The sequence below is a fragment of the Amblyomma americanum genome, chromosome 11 (assembly GCF_052857255.1).
Source record: "Amblyomma americanum isolate KBUSLIRL-KWMA chromosome 11, ASM5285725v1, whole genome shotgun sequence".
In the NCBI taxonomy this organism is placed as follows: Eukaryota; Metazoa; Arthropoda; class Arachnida; order Ixodida; family Ixodidae; genus Amblyomma; species Amblyomma americanum.
The window spans coordinates 50135702-50159168 of record NC_135507.1 but is presented as its reverse complement, the minus strand read 5'-3'; the positions used below and the strand labels follow the sequence as shown (position 1 = coordinate 50159168).

General features: G+C 47.5%; 1 protein-coding gene and 1 pseudogene across 5 annotated transcripts in view; one reads left to right on the top strand and one right to left on the bottom strand.

Annotated features, from left to right (window-relative positions):
* LOC144109436 (uncharacterized) overlaps positions 1-23467 on the bottom strand; it is a 128611-nt gene that overhangs the window by 53699 nt on the left and 51445 nt on the right. Inside the window, exons 3-4 of one of the 5 annotated variants that reach the window (XM_077642230.1) lie at positions 20465-20558; positions 18048-19748 (exon numbers count right to left, since the gene is read on the bottom strand). The exons of 3 other annotated variants lie outside the window; for them this stretch is intronic. In XM_077642230.1, the coding sequence (XP_077498356.1) occupies positions 19723-19748; positions 20465-20558 (120 nt within the window). In that variant the 3' untranslated portion in view covers positions 18048-19722. Of the gene's footprint in view, positions 1-18047; positions 19749-20464; positions 20559-23467 lie in introns of those variants that run through there. One more of the 5 variants, XR_013309597.1, reaches the window with a different exon arrangement.
* On the top strand, positions 7364-9811 carry LOC144111522 (uncharacterized; annotated as a pseudogene).

The window sequence follows — 23467 nt, the reverse complement described above, 5'->3', positions numbered from 1 at the left end:
ATCTATTTGTAACGGGTTGGAAAGTCTTTTGGACTATTTGAGAGAGCAGAAAAAATGACTAGAAGAGAAAGAGAACAGAATATACTCTTTTCTAACCATGTATGTGTATGCTGCAAGCAGATGACTAGGCGCGGATGAACGCGTTTAACCCCTCTCATGCTTGGCTGAGGAGATTTCAATTGGTCAGACTCTGACCACGGCCAGTACTGTAAAGAACGCTCAAGGTGCACTGCAACGTTCTAATCTAAAAACGTCGGTGCCCTGCACATGTGATGGAGGAGTTAGAAAAGTGGCTCGTTATGTTCCAGATGGTGAACTCTATACCTCTCGACTTGCGTCCATACGCAATTTGGGAGGATTCGGAGGCCGAGGTGCAAGACAGCGATGACAACGACGACGACGGCCTGGGAGACGCCGAAGGTGAATCTCTTCTTGCCAAGTATTTACCTAGATCTGCCATCAGAAAAAACAGAAAAAAAGCAGAAAAAACCCCATCATGCGCTCCCAAATTCTGCAGCATCATGGGGTGGTGGTAGTGGCAGGCACTTATTACGTGTATTACAATGCCCGTGTTGTGTGGCGTAGCTGCTTATTGAATACTTAGTGCACTGCCCGATTTTGAAATGATCAGTAATAATAACTAGGCAAAATCTTTGTCAAAAATACATAGCCCAAGGGCTTCCAAGCCATGTAGCAGGTCTCTTAAGGATACCTGACAGACCTAAGCTTGGGAGCGTTGACGACTTAAGTTCCTCCCACCTCCGTGAGTTTATGGTCCCCGAGTACGCAAGAGGAGCCGCGCTGCAAGGTTCAGGAGCAGACCTCTTGGGCTGTATAGTTTTTGCAAATGCTGCGAAATGCTGTAAATACTGTAAATGCTGCGAGTCGGCGGCGGTCCGTACTGCATCACTTAGCGTCCAAAGACAAGTGTGTCTTGCCATGGGTGGACGGGGTTTTGGTTGCCTTGAATGTGACCTCACTCCCAGAGTTTTTGGGTACGGATTTGTAGTCTGAATTTGCCTCGGTTTCTTAAACTTGGGAAAACAACTGCATATACTTTTCCCCTTTGCTCAGGCTCGAGCAATACGGAAGTACAATTCTGTACGATGCCAGCGCCAGGAGCCCTCCACTAAAGCCCCTTTTTCTTCCTTTCTTCTCTCAGTTCCGCCTTTATCCCTTGCCTTACGGCACGGTTTAAGTGTCTGCCGAGATGTAAGACACTGCGCCATTTCCTTTCCCCAAGAGCCGTCCTCTGGCTTGAAGCAATGCCTGGAGAAAAAGCATCCTTATCAGGAATTACTGGAAAGAGCTACAGGAGAGCTCACAGAAGCTCTTGAAAATAACAAGTAAGGCTTTTAACTTGGTTGATAGAGAAGTTTGGCGCATCCTTATCAGGAATTACTGGAAAGAGCTATTGGAGAGCTCGCAGAAGCTCTTGAAACTAACAGGTAAGGCTTTTAATTTGGTTGATAGAGAAGTTTGGCGCATGCTGCCATCTCAGCTAAGGGGCTGTTGACATACCACATGCAGCGTGTACAGTTGCCAAGCAGCCGTCCTCTGGCTTGAAGCAATGCCTGGTGAAGAACCGTCAATATCAAGAAACAGTGGAAAGAGCTATTGGAGAGCTCGCAGAAGCTCTAGAAACTAACCGCTAAGGCTTTTAATTTGGTTGATAGAGAAGTTTGGCGCATGCTGCCATCTTAGTTAAAGGGCTGTTGACACGCCACATGCAGGTTGTACAGCCTTTGACGATGTATAGCCCTCATGGTTTGCAATTGGGCTAAGAGGCGTGACACATCCGAGAGTGCTCGAGAACACCACTGCATGGTTAAGAAGGAGACCTCTTGGGCTGTGCATTTCTGACATAGGCTGTGTTTTTCAGACCGACAAGTATTCTTGCCAAGAATATTCTGCTAGAATGCTGCTCCGAGGGACAGAATCTTCCCATTAAACTTTCCGGGGCCAGTCTGACCATTGCCACTGGTGGCTCAAAAGTGCAAGCCTTGTGTTAAGTGCATGAGCACTCAGTGTGGCATGCAGAACTGTATCAGCGTTTTGAGTCTACATCAGTCGCATGGCATGAAACGTATTGACAGTGTCGCCATATAATAGTGCTCTATGTTGTATCCTGTCACACCTGTCTGAGTTCCGGCTTCGTTTCTCTACAGCCTGCACTATCATCATCAGCATTTCTCTCGCTCTTCTCTGAACAATGGGTGCGTTCCAATTTTCTAGACGTCCAACAAGACGTTTAGTGTGACGTCTGTATAGGCACTACTTGATTCTAAAAAGAAAGAAGGCTCTTGCCCACAAATGGCGGGTGCGACCAGTCTGGGAGTGGTGAGCTGAGAAAGCGAATTCTTCACAGCTGTAAGTTGTTCACAGTTGTAAGTTGGTGGCCGACGAGCGGCTCTGAGCAGACGACGCTTGTTTGGGGCATTGCACAGGAGACTGCTTGGCTGTAATCATCCACAGTAGCACAGCGTGCGTGCGTTTTGGAACTTGATGAAATTCTTGTTATTACCCATATTTTCAGGTACCTGTCATCAGGAATGCTGATCAAAGATGCCGCAATAACATTCAGGGCGGGGATTTAAACAGCCAGACGTGCAATCCATCTTACATGCATGGTGCTCTGGGAAGTGCTCGCTCAAATTTACATGAAGGTGTGTAAACCTACCCTCTAGTACAGTATCGCTACGATCTAAGCATTTTAGTTTCCATTAAGCACTAGTCCTCCGTACTGCAGGCTCCAACAGAGAATGAATGGAGGGAAATTGCTGCAGACTTTAGGAGTCTGTGGCAATTCCTAAACTGTGAAATGCTGTCAAGTCCCAACAAGCATTGTGGAAAGGGTCACATTAAGCTAATTCAAGAAAAATTGGCAGTGGTTTAGCCCTGATTAAACCTGGAGTGACGCGATAGCTACAGCTGGCCGAGTGGAACTTGCTGAGCTGAATTCCCCGCTCCGTTTCGCTGGGCGTTCCTTCTTCATCTTCGTCCCACTTGGCACGGCACATGCGCACAGTTGTGGCAGCTCGGTTTCGCCGCACGAGCAGCAGTAGCTGCTTCGCACTACGTGGCTGGTCATGTGACCATACACGTGATCGACGCCGTGCCGCCGGCAGCTGCTTCGCACCATGTGACCAATCACATGACAGCGTGGCGATGCAGCCACGGGGTGGCAACGCAGCCACAGGGTGGCAACGCAGCCACAGGGTGGTGGCACCGCCACGCTGAAGGCTCAAAATGCTACCGTAATGTAGCTATCGCTACAAAAGCAGGACCTTAACAGCTATGCAAAGATCAGTTATGGAAATGTGACATGAACGTACTTGAAGAGGCAAAAGTAGGGAAATGAGGGGCTTGTTATCACATGCATTTTAAGAAAGCCTACAATAGCTGAAACCACAGATAGCATAGGCTCTGGCTAACAGCAGGAAGACCTTGCCAATAGGTGAGCGCACCAGTTTGCAGACGATCACGTTACCATTATTTGGCCTTTTCGGGGGACCATAAACTAAGTTAACAAGTAGTGTCAAGTATGAATTAAATATGTCAACTGTATAGTAATACGTTATATAATAACAAGTTGTAATATCTACGAAATATTCCTGTTATATTTGTTGCAACATTTTCTTGGCTCACGTTTTCTATTTTGGCTGCTAGATGGTGTCGCATGCGTGTGGTGCGCCATCATCTACTGCTTTCCGCGTGGCGTCATTCCAGTTCCCACGTAAAGTTCCAAAACGTCTTAAGCGCACCATCGGTAACGAGGTCCTCACGTTTCACCGTAGCACCTTATGCTGGTTGAATTTATGAAGCGGCATCCTTGCTTAGGTGAAGGGGTCGTCGGTACTGACACGAGAAATTACTAAATCCAGCAAAGTGCAGTTGTGGCATGAGCTCGCCACAGCTTTGAACACCAAGGGGCCAGCAGAGAAAACCAAAGCAGTGGCGGAATGACTGGAAGAAAAAAGTATACATTCAGGACCCAAGAAAATCGCACCCGAATCCATCTAATGTCTGTACTGGAGATGTGCAAGTTTACTGGCATTGTCCTTTACACGTCTGTTGCAGTCTTTCCTTATAGAAGGATGTACTGGTCAGCGAACACTCCTCAAATGGATGTCGCTGACTGCATAACAAGAAACAGGTTCGACGAAATCATGTCCCTTGGGAACAATAACATTATTTCATGTCCAACGAACCTGCAAGGCGGGGATGTAGCGAGCAGGATAAATTGCAAAAGTGTTCTTAAAAGGAAAAAATTTAGACGATTACGATAGTCCGTAATGCGAAGTTTGAGTGCAGGTCTTCACACACCACACCTGCCACCAATGGCAGCTGGCATGTTATGCTCTTTCCATGGCAGCCACATTCCAGCTTTCCATTCCTCCAATTTCACTCTGCTACTATTTGCCACCTGTCAGATGGGCATGTTATGACGACTACGTCGACTGCACTGACACGCACACTGACACGGTGCTAGCCAGCCTCCGGGATGTTCCCAATGGAGCTACTTCCCAAGTGACGTTTTACTCTGCTACTTGGACAACTGGTTACGGTGAATACGACGTGAAATGCAGGAATGAGCACCTAAGGAGTTCAGGAATACACTAAAAAAAAAATGCTGGGTCGGCGGAACAACCATTGCTTCGTGATGGCTTGTAGTACAGGCTATGTTTACAAAGAAAGATGGCTCGAAGTTAGCTCTCTTCAGCATTGCTGCTCTGAGGGAGCAGTGGGAGAGAAACCTCCATCACTCAGATCAAAAGCTTGATGATAGGTGTGCTCATACAAATCGACACGTGCTCCATTATCCGCAATTATATCTATGTCATGCAAGGAGGAGAGGTTTGTATTCCTCGTGGTAAGCCAACATTAGCACCTGATGCTGTTCAACCCCAACTTGCCTGAATACATGTCCAACAAAATCCCACGGCAGCAACAAACAGCCAAGGAAGAGAAAACGGTCAGGTGGAGAAAAAAAGGTGTCAGAAGAAGTAGGAATTCTTTTTCCTGTTTCTTCAGTGCCGTATTGCAAGGTGTATGTCAGGGGCATTTTACTGAAAGACTTGGGAATTCACGAGTTGAAGCTGGAAACATCCTGACAGAAGTGGATTCTCTTCATATCTGTCATGGCTCGATGCATAGTAAAGACTATGTAGAAGATTACTGGACCCGGAACCTGAAAAAACCACACTGCTCGCATGACGAGGGTATACTTCAGTAGAAGCTGCCTAACCACCATTCCAGTAGCAGGCACTCACGTATTTCCCCCAGTCTCCCCGGAGCATTCGAAGAGAGCGGTCTTGGTCGCTCGCCTCTCCGTCCGGTCGGCGCCCGTTCTCGCCGGTCCCGCCGGTCCTCCGAGGAGAGCGCATACTCCTTGCCTCTCCTCCCGAGACGCGCTCGTTTTTAACGAACTCGACTCGCCTCGGTCGCGCCCGGCCCACCCTCCTGCCAGCCCTTTGGATTCTGGACAGGAGCTCCAAGCGCGTCCAGCACCGTCCGGCACCCCACCCTAGGAGCAACTAGGCCGCCCCGTCGCCCGCGTCGGAGCCCCTCGTACCGCTACCTAGGCCTACCTACCCGGCGGCCGCTTCGGCGGCTGGGTAACCCTCTACCGCCGGGAGAGCCTCTTCGGGCCGTCGTCGTCAGCTGCAGCGGCGGCGGCCCCTGTTCCTGAACAACCCTGCAGCCAGCACAGCGGACTACGATGGCGGCGGTCCAACCTTTGCCTCGGCGCCTGCTGTGCTGCCCCGGACGAGTTCGCGGCTTGATTGCTGCCTCCCGCCCTCCCCGTGCGCACCGGTGCGCTCGGGCAACACCCTCTAGACTAGTTAAGGCCTCTCCATATCCTCCTCTTTTTTGTGGCTACGTCATCACACTACGACGGGCCAGCTCTCGGCGCTTTCGAGGAGAGGCCGTCGTGCCCCCACTTTCTCCGACCGGTCTCGGTGATTTTGGTGCAACAACGCGTGCGCGGAGCAGTACTAGCCGAAGTATCGAATTTAAGAAAACATCTTGATGCTTTTATTACTGCTGTGCTGCAAAGATAAAAATTTTATTCTGAAAAAATTGTTTTTGTTGAACCGCTTATTTTGGAAGGTAATATTGTTTTCTTTTACGTGGTTTTGTTATACTTTTTCGTATTCGTGCAGAGCCCCGCCGCGGTGGCTCAGTGGTTACGGGCGCTCGACTACTGATCCGGAGTTCCCGGGTTCGAACCCGACCGCGGCGGCTGCGTTTTTATGGAGGAAAAACGCTAAGGCGCCCGTGTGCTGTGCGATGTCAGTGCACGTTAAAGATCCCCAGGTGGTCGAAATTATTCCGGAGCCCTCCACTACGGTACGTATTCTTCCTTTCTTCTTTCACTTCCTCCTTTATCCCTTCCCTTACGGCGCGGTTCAGGTGTCCAACGATATGTGAGCCAGATACTGCGCCATTTCCTTTCCCCAAAGACCAATTATTATTATTATTATTCGTGCAGAGTGCTCGGCTGGAAAATGCGTTCACACTGCGGTAAACATCAGTGGTTCCTTCATTTCATGAACGTTGTTGCACGTGTTCGAATTTCTGCGTTTCTTTTTTTTTCCCGTGCAGCGTGTGTCACGAAACTCAACGCTGTTTCAGAGTTACCACCTGCACGGTAACGACGTTGGTAACGACGAGGAAGTACGTCGGTGCCGGGAGGTGTGTGTCTAGTCTTTAATAGGCAAACAACCATAGTGTGCAGGCTGTGATAATGCCTGGGCATTGCTGCGTACCGCGGTGCTGCGGGAACTATGATGGTGGTGAGCGTGTGCGAGTCTTCACCTTCCCTTTGGACCAAGCAAGAAGAGCTCAATGGATTAAAGCTATCCACCGTGCAGACTTCATTCCAGGAAAGCGGTCGGTGGTAAGGAAACATTCCTTTGACTGTCGTGGTTACGCCTTTGTCAGTTGCATTGAAAGCGCTGCGGGCAGCATGTCGCGAGGTAATTCTGTAGTGCTGCCTCTTTTGGACCGAGTAAATCTGTAAAGTCGTAGCGAAATAGTATTGCTGACATTCAGTTCACACGACATTTATAGAAATTTCTCTCGTACTGTCATGCACCTGTCTGATTTTTAAACTTCAGGTTCTAGAGCTTTTACTGTCTGTTTTTTCTTATCCCAGGTCTGTGAGCGCCACTTTAAACCGTCCGACATAGTAAATAGAACAAGCTACACGGATACAAAGACCGGCAAAGTAATTGAAGTGGCACTCAAGGTCGTACGGTTACGACCTGATGCTGTTCCAAGCATACCTCCCGACTGCCCGGCATATCTTTCTGCCCCAAATGCAAGCACGTCTCGAGAGGCCCCAGATGAAAAGCGGATGCGCCGAGAGGCAGCTGCGCTACAAGATGCCACCAACTTGTCTATTGAAGCACACCAGGCTGAAGAGGACCGAAACAAAATTGACAACTTTCAGGCACTGTTGAAATGCATACCATGTATAAAGGTCCCCAAATTCTGGACGGTTGTTTACCAGCATGACTTTATACTCTTCCTCAATCTGACTGTCGATGGTGCCCCAGCAATCAAAAAGTCAGTTAAAGTCACCGAGGACCTTTCTCTAAAGCTGTATATTCATGATGTCGAGGTCACCAAACTCGATGGCGTGGAGATCATTCCAAAAACTGTGAATGATATTCGGTGCTTAACAGGTCTGCTGGATGCTGTTGAGAGCTCTGATAAGAATCCTGCCTTCTGCCAACCTGAAGGCAAGACTGGTGCAATATTGAAGTTCGTGCTATCTCTTCTTGAAGACGCAACAAATCAAGAAATGCAAGACGAAGATCGGCAAGATGCTTTGACATTTTTAAAAGAACAAGTCTTTCTCCTTTTAAGCAAGTCACCCCACTACTCTTCAGAGCTGTTGGTATTTTCCTGCCTTCTATTTACCATCTCTCCTCATGCTTATAGGTACTTGCGTAACTACGGAGGTCTCACATTGCCGCATGAGTCCACGATCAGGCGTGTATGTAATGCATATGTTATAAATCCAGCATCTGAGCAGCAGGACGTTTCTTTCCTGCTTTATGCAAAGAAGCTCGCGAGTGCAATGAAGGATCATGAGAAGACAGTGGTTCACATGATGGATGAGATCCATCTACAGGCATATTTTGATTACAAGGGTGGCACGATTGTCGGCACTGCCAGCAACACTACAAATGCAGCAAAGACAGCTCATGTCTTTATGATTCAAAGCCTCCTGTCATCACAAAAAAGTGTTGTTCACATTTTGCCAGTAGAACAAATCAATGCTCAAGAGCTGAACACTGTTCTCCGCAGCATCATAAATGAGCTTGAAAAGGTTGGGCTTCGCATCATTGCAGTCATCACAGATAACAACTCTATCAATCGCAAAACAATGTCTCCCTTTGGATTGTCATCAAAAGTCAGCAGCTCCTATCCTCACCCATCAGATCCCACTCGTCCTCTTTTTTTCGTTATTGACCCTGTTCACTTGTTGAAATGTATTCGGAACAATTGGATCAACCAAAAGAACCATGGAACCTGCATGTTTTTTCCTTCACTTATGAATTTGGACTCCAACCCAAAAATTATCACTGCTTCGTTCAAGACCCACCGGGATCTCCACCTAAAAGAACAAGATCACCTTATCAAGGCTGCTCCAACACTGTCGGTAAAGGCCCTCAATCCATCTAATATGGAAAGGCAAAATGTGAAGCTTGCACTGAAAGTGTTCAACCTATCAACCATAGCTGTTCTAGAAACATGCGGTCAACGCTATACACTGCAGCATGCAGCTAGAACAGCGGAATATTTAAAGGTTGTCGAAACCTGGTGGAGGATTGTTAACGTGAAGTCGCCCAGCAAAGGACGCCAGATTCGTGATGACTTGCAGACTCCTATTTCAGAAAAGCTGTGTCCACAAGTCGAATTCCTTCAAACCATCATGCAATGGCTTGACCGCTGGGAGAGTTTGAAGTTTGACAATGGAATTCTCACTCGGGAGACCCACAATGCCTTGCATCTCACTACGGAAGCCTTTATCAAGATAATAAACTATTTCCTTGAAGACCTTGGATTTGACTAAGTACTTCTGGGGAAGTTCAAGAAAGACTGCTTGGAGGAAAGATTTGGCAAGTATAGGCAGCTTTCCGGGTCGCAATACCATGTGTCCATCAGACAAGTGTTCGAATCTGAACGCAAGCTTCGCCTACAAAGAGCCCTGGCGCTTCCAGACATGGATTCAGGGGCACCTGCTGTCAGCATTGATGAGGTGATTCTACAGAGGTTCAGCATTGAAGTAAATGACAAGGACTTCGAAATGAAGGCACAAAATCTTCCAGCCATAACGTATGTGGCCGGATACTGCGCCCATGCAGCACTTAAAAAACTTGTATGCACTGCTTGCCGAGCAAATTTGGTAGAAGATGAGGACGTCATAATTGAGAATGCAGAAATTATATCGAACATGAATCGCGGTGGGCTCAAGTTCCCCCAACCTGCAGTTGTGAATGCTGTAATGACTGCTGAAATCGTCCTGGACAAGCTGCGAAGTGAAAAGTATGCTGTGCACTTCCATTCTCTAGCGAACCAAAGGCAAGCCCTATTCACACTGGCTACCAACCTGATAAGAGACGGTGACGGTTTCGACGAATGTGAAAGAGGTCATAGTCCTCACTTGGTCATGCATCACATTCTCAGCGCTGCAACAAACATTCTGCTAAAAAACTATTGTAAAAATAGGAACGACAGTATTGTGCAAGCAAAAGTTGCTCAAAAACGGAAGTTTAACACTTTGAAATCTTGACTGTTCTAACTCCTTGTGTTGCACACCTCTGAAAGTTTTCTGAATACTTGTACTCTGTAATAAAGATATCTGTGAAAGACATGAGAGCGCAAAATGGCAGCACGGACGAGTAACGGAACAGGACGAGCGCTGCACTTTCAACTGGGTTTATGCAAGGAAGAGCGTTTATATAGCCTCTACCCTTATCCATGCTCTTAATCACAGTTGGGTGGTCGATGAATGGTTAGAGACCTGTGACCAAAACATCAACTTCTCAGGCAAAGACCTGAAAGTGGGAGCAATGGCATTTGCCGACGACATCGTCGTCATGGCATCCACGCCACGAGGTCTGCAGGATCAGTTGAGCAGCCTCGAAAGATTTTTGTCAGAGAGGGGACTACATCTTAACCCCTCCAAGTCACTGTCGCTCACTCCTGCCGAGTGGGAGAAGAAAAGTTGTCAAAGTGGACGGTACTCACACCTACTATATCAACGGTGAAGCCATCCCCAAAGCCGATACATCTGGCACGTGGCGCTACCTAGGTTTGCGTTACACAGCAACGGGGATGCAGAAACTCCGGGTCGAAGGAGAAATGAAGACCCTGCTGGCTAGGGTGTCTAAAGGCCCCTTGAAGCCACAGCAGAGGATGGTAATACTGAAGTATTACCTGTTGCCGAGAGTTTACCACCGTTTGGTGTTGGGGCCAATATCCGCAAAGCTGCTCTCGGGGATTGACAAAATGGTGCGTGCCGCGGTCCGGCGGTGGCTAGCGCTTCCGCATGACGTCCCGCTGGGGTTTTTCCACTCAGAGGTAAAGCATGGTGGACTGGGCATCCCCTGCCTGCGTACTATAGTACCAGGCCTACGCGTCCGACGGCTCGAACGTCTTGGTGACTCCGACAGCCCGATGTGTCGGCAAGCAGCCGCCGGAGCGTATGTGGGGCAATGTCTGGGCCAGGCCAGGCGACTCTCAGAGTACCGCGGCAAGACCATCCGCACCAAGAAGGAGTGCCATACCTTCTGGAGAGACACTCTACACAGTAGCGCCGACGGGGCGGCACTGAAGGGGTGCAGTAATGCACCGGGAAGTACGGCGTGGCTCGGGGAGGGTACTACCTTCCTCCGAGGCAAGGAGTACATCAACCTTGTAAAAATCCATATAAACGCCCTTCCCACACTTCAGAGGCTACAGCGCGGTCGCAATGGTGAAACGACCTGCCGCGCGAAGTGTCAATCCATTGAGAACATGGGGCACATCCTGCAAAAATGCAAGCGTACCCACTACGAGCGCATCAGGCGCCACAATGTGATAGCCAAGTACCTTGCAAAACGGTTGCGCGAGAAGGAGTTCGAAGTGTTGGAGGAGCCTCACTACTCGACTGTGTTAGGAACCAGGAAGCCTGACCTGGTGATTAAGAGCGACGACCAGGCAATCATTCAGGATGTACAGGTAGTCGGGACGAGGGTGCCCCTGGAAGAGGCATATCAGGAAAAAGCTAGGAAGTACAGGGAGCCCTCGCTCTTGGCCCTGGTGCAGGGCAACAGCCCAAAGACCCCGATAGTGCGGAGTGTCACCATGTCCTATCGTGGAGTCTGGTGCAGGGAAAGTGTAAGATCTCTTGTGGAACTGAGACTAACCAGGAACGATTTTAAAGTGATGACAGTCCGGTGCCTGCAGGGCGGGCTCAGGGCTTTCTGGGTGCACCAGCGGACGACCTCCGTTCGGTGAACGGGTAGCCGCCGAGCAGAGTGACGCACACCCAGATCGCCAAGTCCTCATCAAACCGTCGCAGTGCGACAAAACGGGTACCCCTGCCCAAAATCAGGGAGTAAGACTGTCTAATTCCCAAAAGAGTTAGGCTACGCAAAAAAAAAAAAGATCTTAATCACAGTTGGATAAGGGCAGAGGCTATATAAACGCTCTTCCTTGAATAAATCTAGTTGAAAGTGCAGCGCTCGTCCTGTTCAGTTACTCGTCCGTGCTGCCATTTTGCGCTCTCATGTCTCACTAATACACACCAACAAGCCCAGCTGCAAGTACTTCTTAATAAACATATCCTTTGTATGTAACACAGCTTGCTTCAATATTATAAAATCGAAAGGCATCTGCTCAGTCGATCAGTTCAGATGCCATGCATGAAGCTGTAAGCTGTTCTGAGAGCCATACCTTATGGCAATGTTTTTTTGTGTATGTTTTGGAGGGAGGGTGTGTTGGTTTGGAAGAAAAAGGTTACAAATAGGAGTCAGATTCCTGGCAAACAGTCGGCTCAAGGTGATATACCACACGGTTCAATTTTTTCCGAAAATAATTTCTAAGTCCGCGTCATGCAACGAGCTATTAACAAAAATAAAGATATATGTGAACGCACAGCGGAATATCAATGCCCCGCAGAAAAAAAGTGTGCTGACTTTCAGGCAATATTAGGCGACAGGAAACGATACTAAATAGCCAACATATATTCATAATCCGGAAACCGCTAACTCAATTTTTAAACCTATTCACCGCTGACTGTGTACCAGAAATGACATCATACATATACGCCAGCATTAAATCATGGGGCCAAAATCTTCATAGGACGATTTCACGTAGCGCTGCAGTTACACAAGGACGAACGAGCGCGCCGCAGTGTCCCTTCATGAAGAACATGAACTCCGGCGCCCGTCGTAGTGTGATGACGTCACGGAGGAGCAGAGAGGCCTTCCCTAGTCTAGAGGGTGTTGGCTCGGGGCCCCGATGCGCCGCCTCCTACGGCGGTCTCCAGCGTTCCCTCCCTGCTGCCTCCTGACGCAGCTCCCGGCGTAATTTTGGACACCACCACCAGTCCCTGGACGCCAGCCCACTGACGCCCTGCTGTCATTACAGCCCCTGCGCGCCGCCGGCAACGGCGGTACTCAGCGCACCCCGCCGCGCTGCCTCCCAGCAGTTTACCCGCGGTCTCCACCGGCCACCCATCGGTGGCTCTCTGCAGGCAGCCTCGGCTACCTTGCAGCCTTCGCCTGCCCTGATCGGCTTTCCGGCTGCTCCGGGGTGACGGCTCCTTGCCTCCGGCAAGCCCCCGACGTGTGCGCGCCGTTTATCTTCCCCTCCCCAGCGAGTCGGCTGCTGCGGCGTGCATGGTGCCTCTCCATCTGTACTTGGTTTACGTGCCCCGGATGTTGTCTGCGGTGACCTTGTGGAGTGCTGTCCCTGTCCTTTGCCACCAGCCCAATCCCCCTCCCCTCCCCCACATCTTAATCCCCTTCCCCTGGCCCCCAAGAGTGATGCCTACGAGGCCAACATACGTCGGGGCCAGTATCCCCCCTCCCCAGAATATCCCATAGCATCAACAACAACAACATATTTCATTGTATGTAGTTTATGTAGCGTTACGGGGCATTAAACTTTACAGTTCACTTGCAAAATTAGAGTGTTTTTACTTTTCCAGGTGGACAGCAAAGCATTTGTAGGTATTTCAGACGAGCTCTGCTCACACGACGGCAAAGAATGAATAGAACTTCAAATTTCTACAAAGGAATTCCAAACAAAATGAAAGTAAGAACTTCAAAGGCATCCACTCAGCTTTGCACGAACTGAGACCAGTGGCACAGAAGAAATGCTATCAGGCCGTTTACAGCGTGCGACACCAAACCTTGCTTACATCCACTCTCGTCGCAGCCCACATCACATGGCACAAACAAAACATCATACTTGTCAACTGTTACGCCCCACCTAAGGACAACATTAACACTGAACTTTCAATCATTGAAAACATCACCACTAACAACGAAGAACACACACTAATAGGAGATTTCAATGCAAAAAATCCAATATGGGGGGGCACCACAGAAGACGACAGAGGCACCACACTCATTGAATTCCTTAACACAAACAGCTTAGTCATACTGAACAATCCAAATTCACCACCAACATTTGAAACAGCCAACGGCAGAAGCTGGATTGACATCACCACATCAACACCATCACTGCTACCACACATACACGATTGGGAAGTTCTTGAATACGAAAACCACAGTGACCACAAATACATACAAACACAAATATTTCATGGCAGATACAATCAGTGCAAACGATTAACACAAAACGGAACCCAAAAACTACTTGCCGACCTCGCAGGGGACAGATGGATGCAAGAAACTGCAACAACACCCATCCACACCAGCAAGCGACTCGAACATGTCATAACACACTTCTACTCCAAAATCAACAAACTCACAGCCAAATACTCAAAACACGTTCACAACAAAAACACACCTAACCTGTGGTGGATCACTGAACTAGAGATAGAGCGGAAAAAGGTTAGGGCACAAAGAAGACGGTAACAAGCGCACGACCTCTTACGAGACTACTACAAATCAACATACACCCAAGCACTAAAACAATTTCAACGAAACATCTCCACCACACGCAACACTTCTTGGCGCGAATATTGCGCCCGAATCTCAAAAAACCCCTTCACCCTCCCTTATAAGATCGCAGCCAGCAAAATCAAAAAATCAGTCATAATACCATCCCTTGCAAAACCCGATGGCACACACACATCGTCCCTCGAGGAATCGATAGAACTAATTCTAAATACGCTCTTCGGTCCAACCTCTACAAACCCTACCACCACAATGGAAGACAACCTCAACATAGAACCCGAAAACATTGTCGAAGACACACCATTCACAGAACTCGAAATCGACACCGTTGTACAATCACCCAAAACACACATTGCCCCCTGTCCGGACAACCTTACAATGCCAGTCATCCAAGCACTATACAAACAACACAAGAAATTCTTCGCAAACATTTTCAACGCCGCACTCAATCTAGGACACTTTCCCACACAATGGAAAGACTCAAAAATAGTCCTAATACCTAAAAAAGAGTTCGACCATGCAAAACCACAACCAAGCCAATTTAGACCTATCGCATTCAACTCAATTTTTGGCAAAATCCTTGAAACCCTCCTCAAAGACCGCATCTACCACTTTCTTTACACACACAACCTTTTCCCAAAGAACCAATACGGTTTCACACACGTCTCGACAACCATGGCACTCCACTCACTTAAAAACACAATCAACCAAAACACTTCACAAATCAACACCTCTCTACTTATTTCACTCGACATTAAGAACGCCTTCAACCTAATACAACAAACTCATATTACCAGCTTCCTCCAACAAAAACAATGCCCACACAATTTCACAACTCTGGTAAGGCAAATACTTACAAACCGTACAATCTCCTTCAACACTGGCCAAACCAAGATCGTACAACCACTCTCCCAAGGATCACCGCAAGGTTCACCACTAAACCCCCTACTCTGGAACATAACAATCACAGACCTCCTCAACACACCACTCCCAGACAACACATCAATACAAGCCTTCGCAGACGACATAACACTCACAGTACACGGCACAACCAGATCATCACTTGAACAACGCGCTGCAGCAGCTTTAGAGGCCGTGCGCCATTGGGCCAACGCAAAACAAATTCAATTCAGTACACACAAATGTAAATTCCTCACTATCGGCAACAAATATCAAACAAGGCCACCCAAAATTAAGCTAGGAAACCAAACGCTCTCTAACACCACAACACTAAAAATTCTCGGAGTAACATTCGACCCCAAAATGTCCTTCCTTCCCCATCTCAAAGACATACAACAAAAAATAACACTTACCACAACCCTAGGCCGATTCATGGGACACTCATGGGGCATGTCAGCAAAACACTTACGAGACATCTACATTCGAGGCACTGAACGAATAATTCTATACGCATCCCCCATCTGGTACAGACCAACATCCCATATACTCCAGAAACTAACATCCATACAATGCACCCCACTCCTTAAAATAACAAAAGCTTTTAGGACTACCCCCAACACAGCTCTCCCCATTCTGGCCAATATCCCTCCAATCCATCTCACCATTGAAAAAGAAAACGCCCTATTCAACATCCTACACGACAACACCCCCTTCACATTTGCTAACCACACTTTCGGAACACACAACATAGCCACCAAAACAGACCTTCGCATCCTCCACCCCACCGACCGCACAGCCCTCAAGCACTCCGCTGAACCACCCAACACCTCCGATCTTTACATATACACCGACAGTTCACAATCAACATCTGGCACAGGCGCAGCATTTGTAGTCATTAACAACGCCAAACAAATCATAACAACGAAACAAATCAAACTCCACGATTACACCTCAAACTTCGAAGCAGAAGCCCTGGCCATCGAAAAAGCACTCGTGTACATAGCCGAAACACCAGCGCTACAAAAAACAATTTCTATACTCACGGACAGCCTCTCCACACTAAAGGGTCTGGGAAACCCAACAAACACTAACCCCGCCATAAACAACATTAAAACAGTATACAGAGCAGCATCACAACACCACGACATCTACTTACACTACGTAAAAGCGCACACAGGCATTGTGGGGAACGAGTTGGCTGACGAGGCTGCCAAGGAGGCAACCAAAATGAACATAAGACACCCCAGTGACTAAACAATTTATCAAGACACAATTACGGAAAGCAGCACACAACCAATGGGCAACACACTGGCACACACACGGAGACGGCACCACCACCTACCAATGGATCAAAAACCCAGCACATATTCCACCCCACTTTCCAACGAACTACTACACCAGCCAGGCTATAACAGAACATGGACGCTTCCCACACTACCTACACCGCTTCCACAAGGCCACAGACCACAATTGCAAATGCCACTCCCCTGCGCCCAATTTCAATCACTACCTTACCCTCTTCAGACCCCTTGTACCTCTACAGGGACATTCGTTCTTAGACCCCTGTCAAGCGGGCAAGTTAAGTGCACTTACGGAGAGTGCACTCGGTTTTTAAGTGCACTTTCCCAAATCTTAACGTTGCAGCAAAGTGTACTCTCAGATGAGTGCACTCAAGTCGGAGTACGTTCACGGAACGCACTTTACTGGCCGAGTGCGTAGCCTCGCCGCCAACGGTTTGAAGGAGTGCCTAGCCTCGCCGCCAACGCTTTCAACGACGCAAAATGTAATGCATAAAAAAAGGACACAGAAGTTCATTTCAGTTATTAAAAAGCTTTTAACAATATAATTTGTGTTTAGCGAGAAATGAAACAGCACAACAAAGAAACGAATTTATCATGTACGCAAATAACGGCGCCCGAATGATGCGGCACTGCGGCGCCGCCATGTTCATTCAGTTCGTGTTTATGTTGGTGTGAAAGCGTGCGGACCATGTGGTCGTCCTTTGAGCGTGTGCGTGGTATTTTGCTGTGCAGCTACAAAGCGAACTCGCCGTCTTTGTGCCGCTTTGCGTGACTGCTCTTGGAAGCTCACCGTCGCCTGTCCTTTGAAACTGTGTCTTAATTGTGTTGAATATGGCAGCTCAAAATGAGGAGAGCTGCCAAAGCAAAGAGCGCACGACTTGGCCAGACGAGGAGACGCGTGCGCTGATTAATGTATGGGAAGATGTGTTGCCAGATCTGCGCGGTGCCAAAAGAAACCTCAAGGTGTATATGGCCATCTCTGAACGGCTCCATGCAGTGGGAATCGTGAAAAGCACGAAGGAAGTAAAAAAAAGATCCAGAACATGAGCAACAAATACAGGTAAAAGCTAATTTATATTCTACTTAACAGCGTCATTGTACATCTGTTTTACTTGAGGCAGCTGAATTATTTCATGTATTCGTCGTCTCTTGTTATGTCAGACTCTTTTGTTGGCATTTGTGTTTGTCCCAAAGCTGCACGTGGGCCACTAAAGAAGGCATTGTGAACAGTCCCGGATTAATTTTGACCACCTGGGGTTCCCTAACGTGCAATGGCATTTTACAGTGCTCGCACATTTTTGCAGTTCGCCATATAAAAGCAGGAGTAGCTGACGGGATTCGATTGTGGCTCAGCAGCCGAAAGCCAAAGCGGCAAGTCAAAAATTGCTTGTTGTCGCAGCAGTTACGCCACAGAATTAACATTTTCGGTCTGCTTTATTTCCCCTAACTACAAAGAAAGTATTGCGGTTGTGCATTGCTGCAAACATTGCAGCAAACTATGGCGTCATTTTGAAAAATTCTATTCCAGGCTACTGACCAGGACAAGAACAAAGACCGGGTCTGGCGGAATGCAATGGAAGTTTTACTGGGACCTCCACCGGTTCCTTGGACCGCTGCCAGCCAATGATTCCACCCTCATGGAAGAAAGTGGATGTAGTGCCATTGATGGCACCTCTCCAGAGGAGGTATTCACCGTAACATCGTTCGGTAGTAACTGGTGCAGGTGTCAGCCAGTCGAGTTGGTATAGTACTATGCACTGGCTGTCGCATTCACATTCAGTGCAACATATATTTTGTTGGCTCAAAATTAAGGGTTTGGCAAGTTGGTTCATGCTCTTATGCATGTTTGAAAACATTATAAATATGGATGAACTAGGAACACCGAGTAAAATGACAAATGCTACATTTATTGTCAGCAGAATAGCGGAAGCCATCACTCCATGAGCACATATTTTGTTCGCAGATGTTTGTTTATGCTTGCACTTTTTTTTTTGCACACAACAATGTTTTTATTTTTTCTTCAGCTGTTCAATGGCATGGTGCACGGTGGAGTGGGCCAGCCCCCAGACACACCTACTGACTCACTTTCTGAGCGAAGCTCAAGAGTGTCACGAGGTGGAAGCCTCACCACTGGATTCTGGCACTGAAGAGGAACCTGCGGCCCCTACAGCAACAGCTGCAAACAAAAAAAGGCTGGCTCCTCCCACAAGACTGCTTTCAGAATTGTTGGAGAAGCAGCGTCAACTGCGCTGCTCACTAGAGCGCCACAGAACCGAGACTGTGGCAAAAAAAAAGGGAGCGGCTCGAGATCCTGAAGCGGAGCGAAGCTCGGGAAGACAAGCTACTCGAAATAATGCAAAAAATGTATAAATAAGTAATTGATGCCAAGCATGGTGTGTGCCCTTGCAGTCCTTTTTTTATTGGCGTGACAACTCAAATGTACATTTTAAATATTTTTTAGCCAGGTAATGGCAACATGGCTTTTGAAGCTTGTTGGTTGATGGTCTGAAAAGCAAACTAGCCCAGCGGAGAACAAGACAATAGAATGCAGACACGCTGCACGGGCACTCTCACTGCGTGTTGCCATTCTGTTGCGCTACAGTTCGTTTTCCAGGTAAAGACAGAGCTCTGCTCTCGTTGACATCCTCGTATCCTTTTTTACTCTCCTCTGTCTGTGCCTTGGGTTGGGCTTTATTTTTCAAGTCATGTCACACCAAAACTGCCACATTAGTCGAACAGCAAGATGTAGCAGTTGTCTTTAAAAAAAACATAGTGACACAGTCAAAAATGCCTGCTTCGCTTCAGCTTGGTTCCTATTGCACTCAGTCATGGCACGTGCTGGGCCTCTTTCCAAAAATAACTTGCTAGGGCGTGCCTTACCTCTTGCCCTCCCCCACTGCACTCTCCTGTGTTGCGTGATGGCTGTGCATACAAGTCCAATGCACGTGCCTCACTTTCCCAATGGGGCTCTACACTGTCTTTCATTGCCTCACAGATATTGTGAAGTACACAAGCAGCTCGAATAGCCAGTTTGGCCTTGTTCAGCCGGCACTCCATCCTCATCACAAAGCGAAAGCGTGCCTTTAGCCTCCCGAAACCATTCTCGACAATCCTCCTAGTCTTTGAAAGATTGTATTTGAACACTGCTTCACTGCTTCCAGGCTGAGCATTTGGAAATGGCTTTTGCAGGTTCGGTGACAAGGGAAATAGAATCGGTGGAACACTGGTGCCTTCTATCATTGCCATGGGAGAGCTGAAGGTACCATTCTCGATTAGCGTATGCAGCTTCGATCGGCCATAAACACTGGCATCATGGCACCTTCCGGGACTTCCAACGTTTATATACCGAAAATGGTATTTGTGATCCACTACTGCCAGGAGTATGATGCTGTACCTGTGTGGGAAAGCAAACGTGGGTTCATCAGCAATTGCTAAGAAGATACGCATGGAAGTAGTCTTCACCACAGTTGTCTAGAGCACTGAAATGACTCCCTGTTGCCTACAGGAATTGCAATTTTTAAGCAGGCGATCAGCATTGAAGGTGCACAGGCATACAAACTGCCATGTGACTTGCACTGTAGTGATTGTACTGTAGCCAAGCTAGAAGTTAAATTTCTCTGAACTGAAGCTCACTGCTTCAGCACTGCAGACAAGTGTGTTGACTGTAATTTGCTGCATAAAGTAAAACAGAATATTATTAGGATGACTCGTGCGAGCAATATTTATACCGAAAGCATTCAACAGGAAACATTTTAAACTGGCACATATAAATGCACATATACAACAGGAGGCACATAGTGTTACAAATTATGCAAATCGTATATCTGCCAGAAACGGTGCAGATGCATGTGCAGTATTGAGTTACACACACGTCATCTGCCATGGCTCTTAATATTCCATCATAAACACGTTCATACTATTAAGCAAGCATGCTGCTAGGTAGTAGGCAACTTTTGCATCTTTACATATACAATGCCCGATATGTAGATATCATCCCCTATAGAATCCCGCATGAACCCTTAACTGCGAAGAAAACTGCCATTCATTTCTACGTCATAATGATGTCGCGCTAATTGCAAAATTTAGTCTGCCAGAGGCGAAGGGACCTACCAGCCTTTGTAGTTATAATAGTCCGTGGCATGCTCTTTCGGCGGCGAGACAGGAAAGTGGCAGCCATCCAAGGCGCTGATGGCTTGCGGAAAGCCTGTGAAGGCGTAGAATTCACGCATGTGGGCACTCATATTGTTGGGATGTATCATTTGTAACCATTCCGCTTCAAGCAGGTCCACCACGGCGACACAGAATTCTTGATGTAGAACATTCACAGTGGAGCGACCTATTCCAAAGAGGTGGGCAATCGTTCTGTCCTTGGCGCTAGAGCACAAGCGGTATAGCCCCACTGCGACACGTTTTTGCACAGAGATCGGCGTCATCATGTTGGTGGTTTGCCGCTCAAGGACCGGGCGGCACGATTCCACTATGTACCGAAAGGTGGAGGGAGACGCACGTAGCGCTTGTCTGAAATGAAATTCGCTTAGGTTGGGTAAAGTGTCCTCAAACCATGTGTCACTCCTCACATAGCGCCTCCGTTCCCGATGGGTGGAAGGATAATACTCTGCCAGGACGGTCAGGATGGCGAAATTGTTCGCCATGAGCTGATACTCCAAGTACCTGAAAGTTGTTTCTGCGTCTTCAAAGTCATCGTCTAGTTGTTGTTCTTGCCGTTGACGCCGGGCTCTCGCGCACAGATAATAGCCTAGAACTCGCTCATATTCTGTTCTAGCAGCATCAACTGCCGCCTCGCCGAACGCCGCCATGTTGTTTTGATTGGCTAGGCATTCGTCTTGGCCATCATTGACTTGCAACACACTTATAATAAAGACATCTTCGTATTTTGTTGAGACAAATAGATGAAGTTTGTTTTTATTTATAATTCTACTTAAAACAATCGCTTTTTAGCAGCTTTCTCTTGTTAATTTACATCTTTAACAAACGCGCTCTTAGTCCGTCGCCTTTTTTTTTTTACTGCGAGTGCACTCTGTTTTCCCGTTAAGAAGCGCGTTGCCTAAAGTGTGACTCAAGGTCCCGAAGTGCACTCCCCGTAAGTGCGCTTAACTTGCCCGCTTGACAGGGGTGTTAGATCCTGACGAGAAACTCAGTGCGTATACAACACAGACCTGGTGTCCCCCTCGGAGGACAAGCATTGTGGCACCATCTCTGAGGAGTGCAGAGAGATATCTCACTCCGTGCAGAAGAAAACATGGCGGCCATCAGCACGAGCACGTTTTACACGCGACGTAAAGGTAAGACGCATTTTACCACTGAAAACTTTCTTTTTAAAAACTTTATATGATAAATTTAGACTCGCTATGTTTTAAACAACATTTTAGTATGGTTTATTGTGAAAAAACGTAATTTTCTACCACCTGCGGTGCACTAAAGTAAATGTCCCTGCACGGGGACATCAGTCCTCAGTCCTGCTAGTTCTTGATAGGTTCCGCGTGATGAAACTTTTTTTGGTGAACATACACAGCCTATAAATTGACACTTTTGTTGTTTGTTTCAGCGTTGCCTATTAGCAAGGCCGAAGAGGTATTGAGGTCTATTTGTGACCGTGACAACTCAGACATATCAGACTGCGAAAGTGAAGAGGGGGATATTGATGTCTACCATTGCGATACTGAGGAGTATTCTGATACCTCTTCTGGCAGTGACAGTGACGAGCCAAGCCCTCAAACCTCACAGCGGCATGTTTTGTGGAGGAGAGCAAGTTCAGCTCCAGACAATGATGTCCTGTATCCAGAAACCGGCTGTGTTTTTTCTGAAGAGAGGCGTGACTTCTCACCACTAGAATACTACCAGCAGTAGGTGAAAGATGATATGCTTGAAGAAATGGCTCAGAAAACCAACCATCGGATACACAAAGAGCGGGCAATTGTGTCAAAGATCAGTGGCCAGGAAGTGAAACAATTTTTGGGTTGTTCTATGCTCATGGGAGTTATAGGATATCGAAGAATTCGTTTGTTCTGGAAGAAAGGAATGGCTATTAGTGCAATAGCGGACACCATGACAAGAGATCGCTTTTTTCTAATTAGATCCAACCTCTGCTGCCAAACTGAGAGTGATGTCACTGAAAGTGATAAAAAGTCTGAAAGGCTCTGGAAGGTTGCACCCTTTGTCGAGATGGCGCGGAAGGGCTGCTTGTCCCTGGAAAAACCAAATTGCTTTTGCATCGACGAGCAAATAATCCCATTTTCTGGTTGTTGTCCTGTGAAGCAGTATGTTCCAAACAAACCGCACCCAGTGGGACTCATAAACTTTGTTCTAGCAGGAAAGGATGGAGTCATTTACGACTTCAAAATCTACAAAGGAAAAGACACCTTTCCAGACTTCGGCCTTGGTGTGTCTGGGAACTCAGTTCTGACGCTTGTGGAAACTGTGCCATTGTGTTCAACACTCTACATAGACCGCTGGTTTTCATCCAGCTCTTTGATGGATGAACTGCTAAAGAAAAAGGTCTTTGCTACTGGCACGCTTATGAAGAACCGACTTCCAAAAGAAACGCGCCTGACTAATGACAAAGATTTTGTGAAGCAATCACGTGGCACGTCGGAAGAATTATTAAGATGGGATAAGAAAGTTGCTTGCACGAAATGGCTTGACAAAAAGCCTATTCTCATGCTTTCTACTGCCTTTGGAGTCGACCCAGAGCTTACCTGCAAAAGGTGGTGCAAGAAAGAAAAGAAGTACATGGATGTTCCACACCCGGCAGTCATAAAAAACTACAATGACAAAATGGGCAGAGTAGACTTAGCAGACCGAATGATGGCACTGCATGCACAAAGAAGCCGAACAAACCGATGGACACTGCGTACAATCCTGCACATGTCAGACTTGGCTTGCGTAAATGGGTGGCTTCAGTACAGAGCTGATAAAATCGCGATGGGGATGCCAAGAAAGAACGTCATGGACTACCTCGATTTCAAGATGTGTGTCTTAGAGGCACTCATATGTGAGAACGGGAAAAAACGTCTTTCAGATGAGGAAGACCTCGATATGCCACCAAGGAAAAGACCGAATGCTCTTCCCTCACAAACGTTCAGGAAGCAAGGA